This window comes from Misgurnus anguillicaudatus, chromosome 23, assembly GCF_027580225.2.
Source record: "Misgurnus anguillicaudatus chromosome 23, ASM2758022v2, whole genome shotgun sequence".
Classification (NCBI taxonomy): Eukaryota; Metazoa; Chordata; class Actinopteri; order Cypriniformes; family Cobitidae; genus Misgurnus; species Misgurnus anguillicaudatus.
The window spans coordinates 34,559,235-34,575,262 of NC_073359.2; the positions used below are offsets into that span (position 1 = coordinate 34,559,235).

Consider the following 16,028-nt stretch of genomic DNA (forward strand, 5'->3'; position numbering starts at 1 on the left):
TTACAATATGTTAAAGGTGCTGTACGTAACGTTTCTACTTAAACTAATCCATATTCAACTAATCGAGCCTCTCGCCTCGTCTACTGCGCTCAACAGCGACGACACTGTCTGATAACAGACTGAAACGACCTGCTCCCAGCACAACACAGACTCCACATATTGTGAAGAAAAGTTATCTGCTGAAGCTCGTAAGGCCAAACGTGAATCGGATCAACTAAGGACAAAAACACGGATTAACATTGGCAGGGGCATCCCTGCAAGTAAGCCTACAATGGCCCTCCATGGGCCCACTTAGGGCTAGTCCAAGGGCCCCGCGCAGGTTTGCTCATTGGCAAAACGTTGGCCCTTTAGCGCTGGCCCCGCGCAGGCAGCCCCCACCCAGCCCCCAGGAAGCCCCCACACAGAAAAATCCCCAGAGTCAAATAAACACCGCTGGATGTATATACTGTCCCATCTTACAGAGTGTTAAAAAGTAACAATGAAGCGGAATTGAAGGCTTTGTTGTCCTCTTTCTCAACATCTCTGTCTGGGAAATGGAATTGCATTTTGCATCTTACTTGTGGAGTCGTTTTGTTAACTTATGTTAAGATTTTGGCTGTTTCATTTGGGGTCGCCATAGTTGTGATCGGTGGTTGTTTTGGTTGGACTTTGGCTCTTGACCGTTGGCTTGTTGGTGTTTTCTAACTGCTGTATCTAAGTGTGTTTAAAACACATGTTATAGCAAAGAAAAGGCAGTAGTAGTTGAATATTGCTGGTTGATACATAAACATTGTCGAACATAATCATTTAATGAACAGATTTATTAAAATAGTTTTCCCCACTCATCAGAGGCATAATTTTCTGTTAATAATGAAATACTACAGTGTATAAGGTCCAAAACTCTCATAGCAGTTTATCATTCTGAAGGATTTTGATAGTTTGCACATAAACATTAACCGCTGAACAATGTAGATGCACAGACATCAAGAATCAGAGTATAAATCTCAACAATGGTGACAAAGAAAATGGTAAAAAAAAGGTCATTATTTATTCATGCTGCAGTGCATTCTGGGAGTTCTGGATGAGATTTGTAATTTGTTGATATCCAGCATGCATTGCAGCATGAAGCTTTTCGTTTTATTGTCACCATCATTGTGATTCATACTCTGATTCTTGATATTTGTGTGTCTACATTGTAGAGCAGTTAATTTTAAGTGTCAGTGTTTCAAAATTCTTCAGAAAGACAAACTGCTAAGAGAGAGCTCGATCTCATACTATAGTATCACATTGTCAGAGAAAGATCCTTCTGTTAAGCGTGCAAACAATAAATGAATACATAAGTTTTTATATGATGATGTTCAGACTTTATTTTCTGATCTGACCACCACCAAAGGATCACATGCTGCCATAACAAACATGTTTTAAACACACAAAGTTATAGCAATCAAAAGACTGAACAAGGCAAGATTCAAGAGTCAAGTTTAACTAAATCAAACACTGATCACAATAATGGTGACTTTAAATGAAACAAAATCTCAACCTAAAGTAAGAAAATGACTCTACAAGTAAGATGTAAAATGCAATTTTAGGTTTCAGACAGAGATGTTGAGAGAGAGGATAACAGCGGTTTTAATTCTGCTTCATTGTTACTTTTTAACACTCTGTAAGATTGGGACAATATATACATCCAGCAGTGTTTATTTAACTCTGGGGATTTCTCTATGTGAGGGCTTCCTGGGGGCTAAGTGAGGGCTGCCCATGCTGGGCCAGCGCTAAGGGGCCAACGTTTCGCCAGTGAGCAAACCTGTGCGGGGCCCTTAGGCTATGCCCATACAGGCCCATCGTAAGCTTACTTGCAGGGATTTGAATTATGGAGAAACCTCCGCTTTGTTTTGGGTATAAAAACGGATCCGGAGTTGGCTTTCATCCTATTGGACAGGTAAGGTAACATTACTACAAAGCATGTCAAATATATTTCGATTATGTGCTTTAGTTTTTTAGATGTTGTTTCGGTTTGCTGGCCTTCGCTTTAGCGTCTGTTCGCCCAGCCGTCGTCGATCGATGACGTAAAACTGCAGACGCGTTTGTTTGCGTGCGTCCGCTTTTTAAAAGTCTTTAAACTTGTACAGTCTGACATTGATGGAAACTGAGATTATACAGTGTGACATGGACTTAACTGCGATATTGATCGCACAGTGTGGCAAGCAACAATCCTAAAGGACTATTTAAAATAGCACAGTAAATACCGGGCTTTACTGTTATACTGAAAGTGTTCAGTGTAGTTCACTAATCGTTTTCGTTATCTTACCGTAAATGTACCTACGTAACACCACATAACATCAATTTAACATTGCAGTGGGAGTTTCCTGAGTTTCCAGCATGTTGTGTGATGCTTTCTCCGGTGTGTTACATCTCAGTCTGGCCGTCGCTCATGAGTTCAAGCACGCGCTTGTAAACTTTTGGTTGCAATCTGAAACATCACCGCTAGAGGCCGCTGTAAACTACATACAGCGTCTTTAAGATAACTGGATACAACGTGTTGTATAGTTTAATAAAATAATGTATTTTGATTATACAAATCAATTACAACCTAACTATAGGGAATGTTTACCTAACTTCTGACCAGCTCAGGGAATCTCTATGGCTAATTTATAAGACATAATGCTGTATGTTGTTTTTCATGTTCATTAAGTATTTTTGGGTATCTTATGCCTAGAATTAATCAAGGAGGTTGATTCTTATACTTCCTTCTTTTGATCAATTGTGCATAATGACATGTGACTCATCAGACTCATAAATTTGCATAATTTAAAGTTCAGGTTTTAAAGTTTGTGTCAACATGTGGCACAGCTTTAAAGCTAAAACTTAATTAAATCCTATCAGAGGTCCAAAATGTCATTGTAACACACCAGTGGCTTTGCTGTCATCAGGATTAAAGGGGTCATATGATGAAAATGTTAGCATTGCCACTTTGTAGGTTTGAGCAAAAATGTGTCGTTTTGGGTGTGTTTTTTAAAATGCAAATGAGCGGATGAAGTGCAAACACTGATCACAATGATGGTGGTTTGTTGTAATTGAAACTCAATTGTGCTGTCAAGTCCTTCTTTTCTCTCTCTTTCTCTCTGCACTTAACGGCAGTGCAGTGGTTGGAGAGTTCAGATTAAGGAGGCGGTATTATTCTAATAAGATATCCTTATGACATCATAATGAAAGCCAAATTTCAATGACTTGTTTTTGCTCACACCTACAGGGTGGCAGTGCTAACATTTTCATCATATGACCCCTTTAAACATGTTACCCCTCAACCCATTAAACTACAAGCAAATGGTTTTCTCTAAGTCTCCCTATATTCATTCTTTTGTCCCAACATTCCTCACTGAGCCATTAGTGGGTGGGGTCTCCTCAGAAGTGAAACACATCAATATTCATGATCATTGACTCTCCCTTGTTTATTGCCTTTACACAGCAAAAAGTGTCTTACAAAAGTTATATCAACGTATTGTTTCATCTAAATAAGTGGGTAAAATGATTATGTTTGGCCAATACAAGGAAAATCCTGAATTACTGATAAGCATAACTGGTATTAGAATAGAAAAAGTAACAGAAATAAAATTTTTGGTAAATTGAGCTGGAAATCACACATTGGACACATACAAAGAAAAATATCAAAAAATATTGCAATTATAAATAAAGTTAAGTACTATTTAAATTATAAGGCATATTTAATTTATGGAATTGAGGTTTGGGGAATTAATTATAAGAGTTCCCTACATTCCCTGGTAATACTCCAGAAACGTGCAGTCAGAGTTATTCATAAGGCAGGTTATCAAGAACATACAAATATTTAGTTTTTACAAAGTAACATGCTCAAATTTATGGACTTAATTGATTTTTATATTGTTCAATTAGGATATAAAGCAAATCGGGTTCTTTTACCAGCGAATATTCAAAAATTATTCACAGAAAGGGATAGCTGTTACAATCTGAGAGGTTATGCCCATTTTAAAGTACCTGCTTTTAGAACGACAAGGAAAAGTATGTGTGTGTCTGTGTGTGATTCCAGACTCTGGAATACCCTGAGCTCCCACCTTAAGCAGTGCCCATCCATTCATCAATTTAAAGCAAAGTATAAACAAATAATATTGTCTAAGTATAGGACGGAAGAATGGCCTTAGGGTGGAAGTGGAATACGTTATAGAGCTAGATTAGTGACTATTACAGGCAATGTTTTCTTTCTCTATCTTTTTTGTACTTATTGAAGAGTTTTTTTTCTTTTCTTTCATGTCTTAATAGAAGTATTGTGAGCAATTATTGTTGATTGTACAGTCACTGGAACAGGATAGCATAAACATGTGACGACTGTCTTATTGGTTAATAAATGTAATTGCGGCTTAATGGTATAAAAGGGGGTAGGTGTTAATAAGCTTAAGCTTCTACCTACCCCTTTTGAGCATCATTTCTATTTTTTCTTTATTTCTCTCTTTTTGTCTTTCTTTTTTTTACTTGTATTGTAATGAAATTTGTTATTATGTTGATTTTATGTATTAGATGCTCAAATAAAACTAAATGATGATGATGATGAAATTTTTTTTTCTTCTTTTTTGTAGCAAATTCTCAACTCTTCAAGAGTAGAAAACTTTATTGTTTGTGAACAAATGTTTAGGATGTGTTCCTTGGCCTTATTTCAGCAACTTTAATTTTTATTTTTTTACCAACCATGCATTAACATCATTTACTCTGCCAGTGTCTCAAAATGATCGGACCCCAGAGGGATAACCCGGTTAACTCGCGTCTCCGTGTAAACAACGCGGCGTTCATGAAAAAACAGTGTCGTGAGTAAAGCGCAATGTATGGAATTGTGTTGCATGTAAACAATATATGGAATCATATTACAGCACATACTTAAAAGATCCTGCAGTGCAGCCTTACTGAAAGTTGCCATGAAGGATACGAAAGTAAATAACTGTGTTTAACACTGTACAGCATGTAACAGTTATCCGCCATTATGTGACTTCACGCGTCCTCATAGAGACAGAGCGCAGTTATGCAAATTTGAAAACCACGCCCACCGGGGGGGAATTCAATCCAACCTTCTCCATTGACTTTGTATTGCGAGAAGCCGCCTCCTTGTCATTTCTGGCTTATAACAAAAAACTGAATAATGCCTAAAAGCTGCTGTGTGACAATATGTACAGCTAACAAGCCAAAGAACCCAGAAATAAGTTTTTATAAGCTGTCGAGCCGTAAAACCCAGATTTTAAGGAGAATAAAGTGGATTGCCGACTACGTTTCCCCCTATTGGACGCAGTTCTACTAATAGAAGTACTATGAAAAGTTGCCTGTATCCATTTCTGTGTCTTTAAACGCTCGTTTTTTGGGGTCAAAAGGTTATAAAAACTTATTTACAGATTAAACTTAAAAACAGAATAATACCTAAAAGCTGCTGTGTGACAAGGTGTACATCTAACAACAACAAAAAAAATACGTTTTCATACGCTTTCGACTTCAAAAAACGAGCGTTTAAAAACACAGAAATGGAAACAGGCAACTTTTCATAGTACTCCTATTAGTAAAACTGCGTCCAATAGGGGGAAACGTAGTCGGCGATCCACTTTATTCTCCTAAAGGCTGGGTTTTACGGCTCGACAGCTTATAAAAACTTATTTCTGGGTTCTTTGGCTTGTTAGCTGTACATATTGTCACACAGCAGCTTTTAGGCATTATTCAGTTTTTTGTTATAAGCCAGAAATGACAAGGAGGCGTCCTCTCGCAATACAAAGTCAATGGAGACGGTTGGATTGCTCTCCCCCTCGGTGGGCGTGGTTTTCAGGTTATGACGCGCTGCGCTCTGTCTCTATTTGTAAACAATGTGAAAGTTTTTGAAGAAAACTTTATGCTTTGTTAGTTATGGTTTGAACTGCTCGTCTCTTCATTACCATGTCAACAGTGGGTACCGCCTGTGGGCGTGACTGCATTAAAGAAAACGAAATCAGCCAGGAAAAACAGTACTCTCTTAACTTCAACGCAGATTATATAAACAGGCAATATTTGTTTTCGATTATAATAAGTTTGTTTAAAAGTAAACATTTCAAGCTTTCTTTGGATATGTGTATCATGTTTGTGTGAAGAGTATTCAATTGATTTTTGTAACGTGTTTTGAGAGACAGCTGGCAGAGACAGAAATGTCTGAATGCTCACCCTGTTTATTTTCTTTATTTGACAAAAACACAAAGATCTGTTGTTATTACGAATGTACACAAATTAAAGAGGACCCTTTACAGTTTTAAATGATGTCAAACACGTAAGTGTATGATTATTAATGATGGAGTATTTTAAGTTGATTCTGCTATGATAAAGAGAAAACACGTCAAAACGCAGTGCCGCGTTTTTGGACCCCAGGGGGTTAAAGTTAAATGTTTTTCTCAATATTTTGAATCATTTGTATCCCTTAGATTCCAGATTTTCAAGTAGTTGTATCTCTCAGACAAACATTGTCCCATCCTAACAAACCATACATCAATGAAAAGCTAATTTTATCGTATAAATCTCAATTTAAAAAAAACCTGACCCTTATGACTGGTTTTGTTGTCTAGGGTCACATATATGTTTTTTAATGTTTTGGAGAATGATGATGTAAGATGTGTACAGATGTGAATGATTATATCAGAAATGTTGAGTTACTCACCAATGACATCAAGATTAAATATTCTGTATGTGATTTTTCCATCAGCTTTGATCAGCTTTAGTGTATAAACTCCTTCATCTGTCTGTCTGATATCTCTGATGGTGAGATTTCCAGTCTGAGCGTTCATCTTCAGTCTGCCTCTGAATCTCTTATCATCTGTATATGAAGTCTTGCTGTAGTCTCCATTCAGTCCAGTTACAATAGAGGTTTTATCTTCTGAAGTCCACGCCACCTCATCACCTTCTTGTATTTTAACTTTAGTGAATAGATTGACAGGTTCTCCCTTTGTAGCTTGCACTGTTTCAATCAAAAAACACTCATGTAAGGTGACAGAACACATCATTTAGAAATGCTTGATTCTGATTGGCCAGTGGCGATATTCCAAATAGGTTATCAGATAACAACAGCATAAATTTAACACAATAAATAAGTAGTAATAATTCAGGTGTCACAGACTTTAGACCTCGGCGCGCAGTAACATCATCACACCCCCTCTCGCCAAGTTTGAGTGAGAGGGGGGAGTAGTCAGGAGTGCTGATGTTACTGCACCAGAGGTCGTATTGCTGCAAACTAAGTGCTCTTCCGCCATACAATACAGTTCCCGTTTTTACCGTAAAACTTCAAATAATAGCCGAGTCCCAAATAGACGCCTGTCTCTTTTAGACGCCTGGCGTGACGACAGGTTTGGGTAAATAAACGCCTGTCTCAAATAAAGGCCTGGTCTGTTTTTTAGTTTCGGGTTGTATTTAATCTCCTAAAACCCGTCAGATAGTCTGATTAAGACAGTTCTATGGTGCAGATTGAACACGCTAAAGTTTTTTTTGCTTACCGGTAGATGTCACGTGACAGACACAGTCATTCCGTTACTCATCACTATGACAACACAACAAGCTTCGTCGCAGGATTGAAGTGATGATGACAGTAGCGAAGTGGCAATCGAGAGAGTCAGGACTTTTCCCGGTGGGCCGGTAGTGTTTTGAGGCCACTAATAATAGCCGGGCTTTCAGTCTTTTGTCATGCATGCACTCCCGCCACACATTGTATTTCTCACGCGTAAACACTATTTATCATATTTAATATGCTGCAGCGCCCAAAATGTATCTGGCCGCACTGACCTCTCTCTCTATCAAGCCCGTCTTCCCTAGAGTTCTAGTCGAGCGAGCCAATACAAAAAAGAGAAAGAGGCTACACAATACCCAATCAGAAAATAGCACTGTTGTATCTGGGTAAGATTTCACGCAACAAGCAATAAAAAAACATATCCTTGTTTGCTTTATTTATACTGCCAATAATTTAAGACTGTTGTTATTACACAAACTAATTTGTTAAACACATTCAAATTAAAAATAAAACGTAATATGTGGTAACCTCCTGCTATCATGCTGGAACAATTAAATTAAAAGCCTGTCTCTTATAGACGCCTGTCTCTTTTAGACGCCTGGTGTGATGATAGGTTTGGGAAAATAAAAGCCCAGGCTATTATTTGAAGTTATACGGTATATGCTAAAAAAAAATAGCCACATTTTAATTTGTGCCACCATATTTACTTGAAAACATGGAAGTGTTTGGTGGCTTCTAAATTCATCCATGTTTGGATCCTAAGAAATGAATGGTGCTAGGCTAGATGCTAACACATTCACGACACATTCACTCCTTTAATTATGAGGAAGTGTAATGAGAAACTTAACACTTATATACAGTCAGCAGGGATTTTTCTCTACTTAACATAGGGTGACCAGACGTCCCGAAAAATTCGGGACAGTCCCGAAATCTAAGCTGCTGTCCCGAATCCCGAATCCTGCTCTAATTGTCCCGAAAATCATACTGAAGCTAAATCTTAATCCCGAATCCCGCTTTAATTTCCCCGAAAATTATACTAAAGCAAAATCTTGAGAAGTAGTTGTCTGATAAAACATGAGCGAGGAGGTTGAGTCATCCTGCAGCTAGCCCCCGCCGGCTGCTCATTGGCTGCAGCCAGCCGCCGCCGGCTGCTCATTGGCTGCAGCCAGCCGCCGCCGGCTGCTCATTGGCTGCAGCATCTTGTTTTTATACTGTAGGCTCTCATTGTGCTGGCAGCAGTTAAAACCTCCGCGAAATATGCTGACGTTGTATTGTTTCTATTAATTTATCTAATTCATCTATATGCACAAAGACAATATGACCTTTTTGTTTTATATAGTTGATTAAGAGAGCGAAAGTTGCAGCAACCGCGAGGACAGTTGAAAGTGCAGGCAGTGACAGTCAGTCGCGTGAAGGAGTCAGATTGGTCGAGGGCAAGGCACTTTGTTCAAAAAATACTTCTATACGTATTATATAAATTTATACGCATATGTACTTATATTAATAAAAATATGATTAGTTCAGTAACCTCAGTTTGAAATTCCTTATTTTTATTATTAAGTAAAAAAAAGAAAACTATTATTGGATGATCTAACTATTATTGTATAAAGTAAGAAATACTTCTATACGTATTATATCAATTTATTTATATGCATATGTACTTATATTAATATGATTGATTCAGTTTGAAATGAATTGTCTTTTATTATTAAATAAAATTAATAAAAAAAAACTATTATTGGATGACCCCCCCCCCCCCCCCCCGTTACGTCTGCCCCCCGTCCCGAATTTCAGCCAATCTCATCTGGTCACCCTAACTTAACATTAAGGTCCTGATCACCCTGTCAGATTTATTCTCTGATAACAACTGAACTGAAATATGTACATGATTATCCCTTATAATAACCACATCTTTTCAGATACATTCCGATACTCACCAGAGAAAGCAACATTGAATTTTCTATCTTTGTTCCCGCTGCTGTTCTTGATCTGTACTTTATAAACTCCTGTGAGTTCAGATCCGATGTTTCGGATGGTGAGATCTCCGGTCTGATGGTTAATCTCCAGTTTGTCTTTAAATCTCTCATCAATATAGTCATATAATGTATATTCATTAGTGCCTCCAGTGTATTCAGCTATAGGCATGTCTCCAAACATCCACAGTATCTCATCATCTCTCTGGATTTCAGCAACACAAGTGTCTAAAGAGACAGATTCCCCCACCTTTACTCTTCTGATCATCTCTTTATATATAACAGCAGCACATAGATGAAAAAACACAGAAGATCAACATCACATCAGAACAAGTCAATGCACTGGAGAACATTATCGTTTATATTTACTCCATTATTCAGAAGATTTTACTCATCAGTTTAAATACAAAGACAAGATTTACTGTCTGGTCTCTGACTGAAAACATACAGTAAATCCACATCAGATGTTCAAGAACTATTAAAAGACAACATCAGTTTCATTTTTAGGTTTTTATTTTCTTTATAGATACTGACCCAGATTATGATAAAAAAATATGTAATTCTAAAGTGTAGATTTTAGTGACAACTATTGGTGACAATGTGAATTGCAACCAACAACTCAGTCCACTGTAGAGGGCTGCATTGGCAAGGCAAATCTCACGGGAGCAGGCAGTTTCACCTTTGCAGCGGGTGGAAGTGGGCAGTCAGAACATTTTGCAGGATACCCGCGGGGCACAGTTGGATTTTTGTATGTAATAGAAATAGAGTCACATGAAGTTAAGAAGAAAATTAAGCCAAACACCAATTCTGCCCCATGGTTCAGTGGTGTATAGATTGCTGAGCCAGAAAAAAGGTTAGTGACTTACACCAAAGCTGACATTCCAGTGCTAGGTTGTATGTTAACTACAGTGCAGTATGCAAGCATTACAGTATCAGCTACACTGTACATCGTGAAGACAGGCACGGACCTGCTGGGAATTAATTTATTCAGAGCACTGAGACTTTCTATTGACAACAACAGCATGCTCTCACCTGCGGGTCCAGTGACAGAGATCAGAGAGATCAAAGCCAGATCTGTGACTGGGGAGAAGCTAGGTCTTGCTAAACGTTTCATTCAGCGTGTAAAAGTCAGGAAAGATGTCCATCTGGTTCAACAAAAATTGCGGAGACTTCCACTGTCTGTTAAACAAGCTGTCTCAGCTTAATTGGAGAGATTGTTAGAAATTGATGTGATAGAGAGGATTGACGCATCTCCACAGGTATCACCCATTGTTGTCACACGAAGAATGGCGCAGTGAGAATGTGCATGGACATACGAGAACCAAACAAGGTGGTAGTGATGAATAGTCACCCACTTCCCCATATGGATGATCTCTTCTCTGAAATGCGTGGAGCTACTGTGTTCTCCACCATTGATTTAGCAAAGAGGAAAGCAGAGATATGACTGCATTTATAACCCACAAAGGGCTGTTCAGGTTTTATCGGGTTTCATATGGACTGTGTTCAGCCCCAAGTGGGTTCTCCAAATGATGTCTCTGGTGCTGAAAGATCTCAAGGGGGTCCAGAACTATCTGGATGACATCATAGTCTTTGGCACCGGAAAGAAGGAGCATGATCATAACCTGCAGATGTTGCTTGCTGGGTTAAAGGAAGCGGGCCCCCAGCTCAACAATGAAAAATCCCACTTCAACCAGACCAGTCTACAGTTCCTTGGAAACACCATCTCAGCCCAGGGTTTGCTGCGAGACAAAAATCACCTTAAGGCTATTACAGCTGCTCCAGCACCTAGGGACGCCACCACACTGAGCTTATTCTTGGGGCTCACAGCATGGTATGCAAAATTTGTGCAAAACTCTGCAACTCTGGTGGAGCTCATGAGAGACTGCCTGCGTGATGGCACATTTCAGTGGACGGCAGCAGCACAGTCAAGCTTTGACATTGTCAAGACTCGCATTGTAACCAGTTCAGCGCTATCCGTCTTTGACCCCGCCCTTCCTACAATTGTGTCTACAGATGCTTCGGATTATGGCCTGGGTGCCATACTGACACAAATGCACTCTGATAACAGGGAGCGCGCAGTTGCTTTTGCCTCATGTTCTCTTACCCCTGCGGAATGGAAATATTCCATTGTAGCAAAGGAGGCGTTAGCCAGTGTGGAAAAGTGGAGGACGTTTTTATGGGGGACAAGATTTACACTGCGTACAGACCACCAGGCTCTGACCATACGGCTACACACCATAGGACATGGGCACGCGGGAATGCGTATTGCCCGGTGGTCAGCCAGGCTACTTTGCTTTACGTATGACCTGGTGTATCGCGCAGGAGCACAAAACTATGCTGCTGACTGTCTCTCCCGTCTGCCTCTACCATCAGAAGAGAATGCAAAGCCAGTGACTGAGCCTGAACTTGTAGCTTTGCTGGACACAGAACTGAAAGCTCTCTCAGTGAAGGACTTTGCTGCGGCATGTGAAACATGCCCAGAGCTTACTGTAATCAGGGCACAGATGAAAAAGGGGTGGCCTGAAACAGCAAGGTCTCTATTTGCAATGCTCAAACCCTATTTTGCTACGAGAGATTAACTCTCCGTTCAAGATGTGATAATATACAGGGGCCCTCACCGACGGCTAGTGCCTGTACCCCAGAGAAAACAGCTGGTGGACCTGGCACATGAAACTCACCACGGTGTTGCGTGACTTATACTGGTGGCCCGGCATGGACAAGTTGGTGCAGGACAGCATTAGTGCATGTGTAACTTGCCAGATGAATGATAAAAGCGCTAAGACGCATGCTGCTCCACTTCAGCCAGTTTCACTGCCAGATGACCCATGGCAGAAAGTAGGAATTGACATCATCGGACCGTTTGAGTCAGCAAAGTGGGACAGCCGCTATGCAGTGACTCTGATTGATTATTATACAAAGTGGCCGGAGGTGGCTTTTACACATTCAATCACAACTATGGCTGTCACTACCTTCCTGTCTTCTGTGTTTGCCCATTTCGGTAACCCCACAGAACTCATTAGTGACAATGGAACACAGTTTAACTTGAGGGAGTTCACCGAATTTCTGGCAGTGAGAGATATTACACACAGGAAAGTGTCTTTGTATTATCCACAAGCAAACAGAGCCATTGAATGCTGAAACCGCGTTCTCAAAGAAACACTTCTTACTGGTGAGCAGGAGAGGAAATCGTGGAAACCATTTATGCAGGCCTTCTTGCTCACATACCTTGCAACTCCACACAGTACCACAGGAGTGTCACCAAACAAACTCATGTTCAACAGGAAAATGCGCATGAAGGTGAACATCGGTCCAGCAAGCTAATTTACTCTGCTGACAGAGAAGAAACTGCGCAACTGTGTCATCTCTAAACAAAATGCATTAAAAGCTTACACAGATGTGAGGAGAGGTGCACAAATACCAAAGATCAAAGAGGGAAGTCTTGTAAGAGTACGGAAACCCTTCCATGTCAAGAAAGGACTGTCAAAGTTCCATAGACCTGCCAGGGTGGTACAGAAAGCTGGTGCAAAGGTGTATGTGTTGGAAGATGGACGCACTTGGAAAGCTACTCATCTCTCCCTGGTTCCTGACAGGGTAAAAGATATCATTGACAGTTCTGTTCCGGTACCTGTGCTTGGACCTGCACAAATGCTGGATGCCCCAGTATCTGAGTGCGGATCTGCACAGCCTTCCGGTAATGTGCCGATGCCTGCCAGGGTCAGAAAAAAAACCTGCATGGCTTAATGATGACGTACAGTAATCCTTCTCATGGCGTTTGGGGGGAAAACGAAGAGGGAATGACATTCAAGTTTAAAAAAAATAATAATTTGAATGTTGTTTTGCTTGTGAATTTGTTTGTTAAATTCAGCTTAAGTTTAGCACTTCTGTTAGAAGTGTGATCAACATAATGTTGCATGCTATACTGTTAAATTGTTACAATGATTGAAAAGAAAAAGAAGGCTAATGTTAAGTATAAGTAAGGAAACATTTAAGTTTGCATCATATTACAGCCGTGGTCTAAGTGATTTAAGAGACGGCGTACTTTTACTTTACCTGGTAAGCAGGGGCGATTCTAGGATTTTCCTTTTAGGGGGGCTCAGCCCCCAGTAAGGGTATGATTTAAAAAAATATTATTTTACTATTACGGTAGGGTTGTATACTACCAACCTTATTGCAATCCACTATTCCATTGTATTCCCTGTGTTTCATAAATGGGACAAGAAAATTTTCAGTTGGGAATGGAGATTTTTTTACAATGACTTCCTGATTCATTATTCACTGTGCAAATACACAACACACGTTTCCAGTACAAACACATCATTTTACTGTTTTTACTGTTTTATTGTAATTTATCTTAAAGGTTAATATTAATTGTTGATATAGACACTGTGTTAATCTGGGAACAAATTTATACAGATCTAAAATATAGAAAAGGGGACTGACCAACAAGTGATCTACCTTAATACTGAGTTGTCAAGATGCAGTATGATGTGGTTTTCAGGACAGGGTTTAGATTAAGCCAGGACTAGGCCTTGGTTATATTATGATGTTTATGTAGTTTTTACAAGCATATCTTACAAAAATATTACACGTGTGCATCTTGAGACAAAACAATGTGACTGATGTATTTTAAGATATGTTAGTGCAAGCTACTTTTAGTTAAGAACTAAAACTTACTGTAAACAGGCATTTTAGTCTTGAACTAGACTTAAGCCCTGTCTGGGAAACAGCCCCTATGTCTAGTAGGTGAACCCTCAAAAACTTACTAGTAATACACAATGTAGTCTACCATACCACAGACAAATACACATGTGGCATACACTTTTTAAAAGGAAGGAGTTCAAATGTTGAAATATTAATATTTTAAATGAAACAAACATATTTAATAACCTATACTTTACTTATATTATTAGATTTAAAAAAGATATTTTAAAGAACTGCAAATATAAGGTGAAATTGCCATAAAAAGCTTGATTTGCACTTTTGATCCAGTTTTTCCACAAAAAAACAAGTTTTAAAAAATGATAAACTTCACAATCACCTGGTGTTTGTTTTGCTGCATGAAATTATCTGCTTGATGCGTTAAGAGCAACTGTACATAAAGCAATGCATCACGCCAGCACCTGACTTTAAAACATGTAACGTTAATCAGCAATAATAATATATAGATGTGTGCGTTTACTGGTAACTTGACTGACCTGCTCCCTTCTTGGCGAATATTTCTGTGATTTTGCAGCATCTCGCTGCGTCTGTCTCTCTCTCTGCTTCTCCTTTGCGCTGCATATTTGTTAGATAAAGCCAAAAAGGCAGTGGGTTGCTGCCGTTAGTTCATGTGCTGGCATTTTCGCACCGCGATTGCCTGATTCGTAGATTTTAAGAGGTCCGTCATTCATTCATGTCATATTATTTTCACATGTCAACCTGTGCTGACTGCACGGCGGGCCAGAACAGCCGCCAGTCCGCCTTGCACACACCTTGTACTACTGATGTGTTCGCTCTGCTCGTCCCCCCTGCGGATTGAAAAACGCGCTAAATCCATGCTGACTCAGATCAGGGGAGGAGCCGAAACTTGACGCAGCAAGCTGCCTTTTCTAAAGAGTTTTTATAGGTGACTGACGCGATCACAAATTAATGAATCAAATAATTTTTAGGGGGGCTGGGCTGAAATTTAGGGGGGCTGAAGCCCCCCTAAAAAGGGCCTAGTGACGCCCCTGCTGGTAAGCTTCCTAAACAAGAGGGGAAATATGTTGTGTATTGAGTTACGGCTTAACCGGTAGAGGGCGATGTAGTGCACGATACATGTTACTGGATGTTGGTTTTAGAGTGAAGAACACTAACAAGTTAAAGTTGAAGCTAGCTGGGTGTTCCTAATGGGGTTTTATGTTCATCTGTAATACCAAGATTATCCACTGAACCAATTTATAAAAAACTGAAGCAATTTTTTTTTACTAATTTTAAACTCTGTGTATGTTTTGATAATCATTCTGAATCTGATCTCTGACAAAATTCGTCCACAAAAACGCAATTATTTCAGTTTTTTGAAAAAAAAGTTTAAAGAAAAAACCCATATTTAAGAGTTTTTAAGCAGAGAAATGATATAGATAGGATGAAACGGCTCCCCTCCCCGGCTTTTTTTTCTTATTAAGCAGAGGGTCTGTTCTTTCATTTGATGTATTTGTATGTTTATATATTTTAAGAAGAATTTTTTTTCTAGAATGCATTTTGTGAAACTTCTGTAAAAATTACAAAAAAACAGTCCCACGCAGGGCTCTAGTCCACAGTACATTATTTAGCTCAGCTGTTAGATCTATTTTTAAAATAATTCTTAACAATCAATTCAGATTGATTTGTGAGTCATATAGATTTATAGATTGACAGGTGTACTGAATCTTACCTGAGTTCTGCTGCTTCAGAAAGTTTCCATGAACTTTGGCTGTTAAAAACAAAAATCACCATCATTTAACACAGTTACTTTGTGAATGTTCATATTCGTTGTACAATTTAGGTTTTCCACTGGCTGTATTTACATCTGTTTGATCAAGCAATGTAAAATG

At 39.2% G+C, this 16,028-nt stretch overlaps 1 protein-coding gene across 2 annotated transcripts in view; it reads right to left on the reverse strand.

The window, feature by feature from the left end:
* Positions 1 to 16,028, reverse strand: part of LOC141359526 (uncharacterized) — a 53,267-nt gene that overhangs the window by 12,939 nt on the left and 24,300 nt on the right. For both annotated transcript variants that reach the window (XM_073862131.1, XM_073862130.1), the window contains exon 8: positions 15,869 to 15,907. In XM_073862131.1, the coding sequence (XP_073718232.1) occupies positions 15,869 to 15,907 (39 nt within the window). The remainder of the gene's footprint in view (positions 1 to 15,868; positions 15,908 to 16,028) is intronic.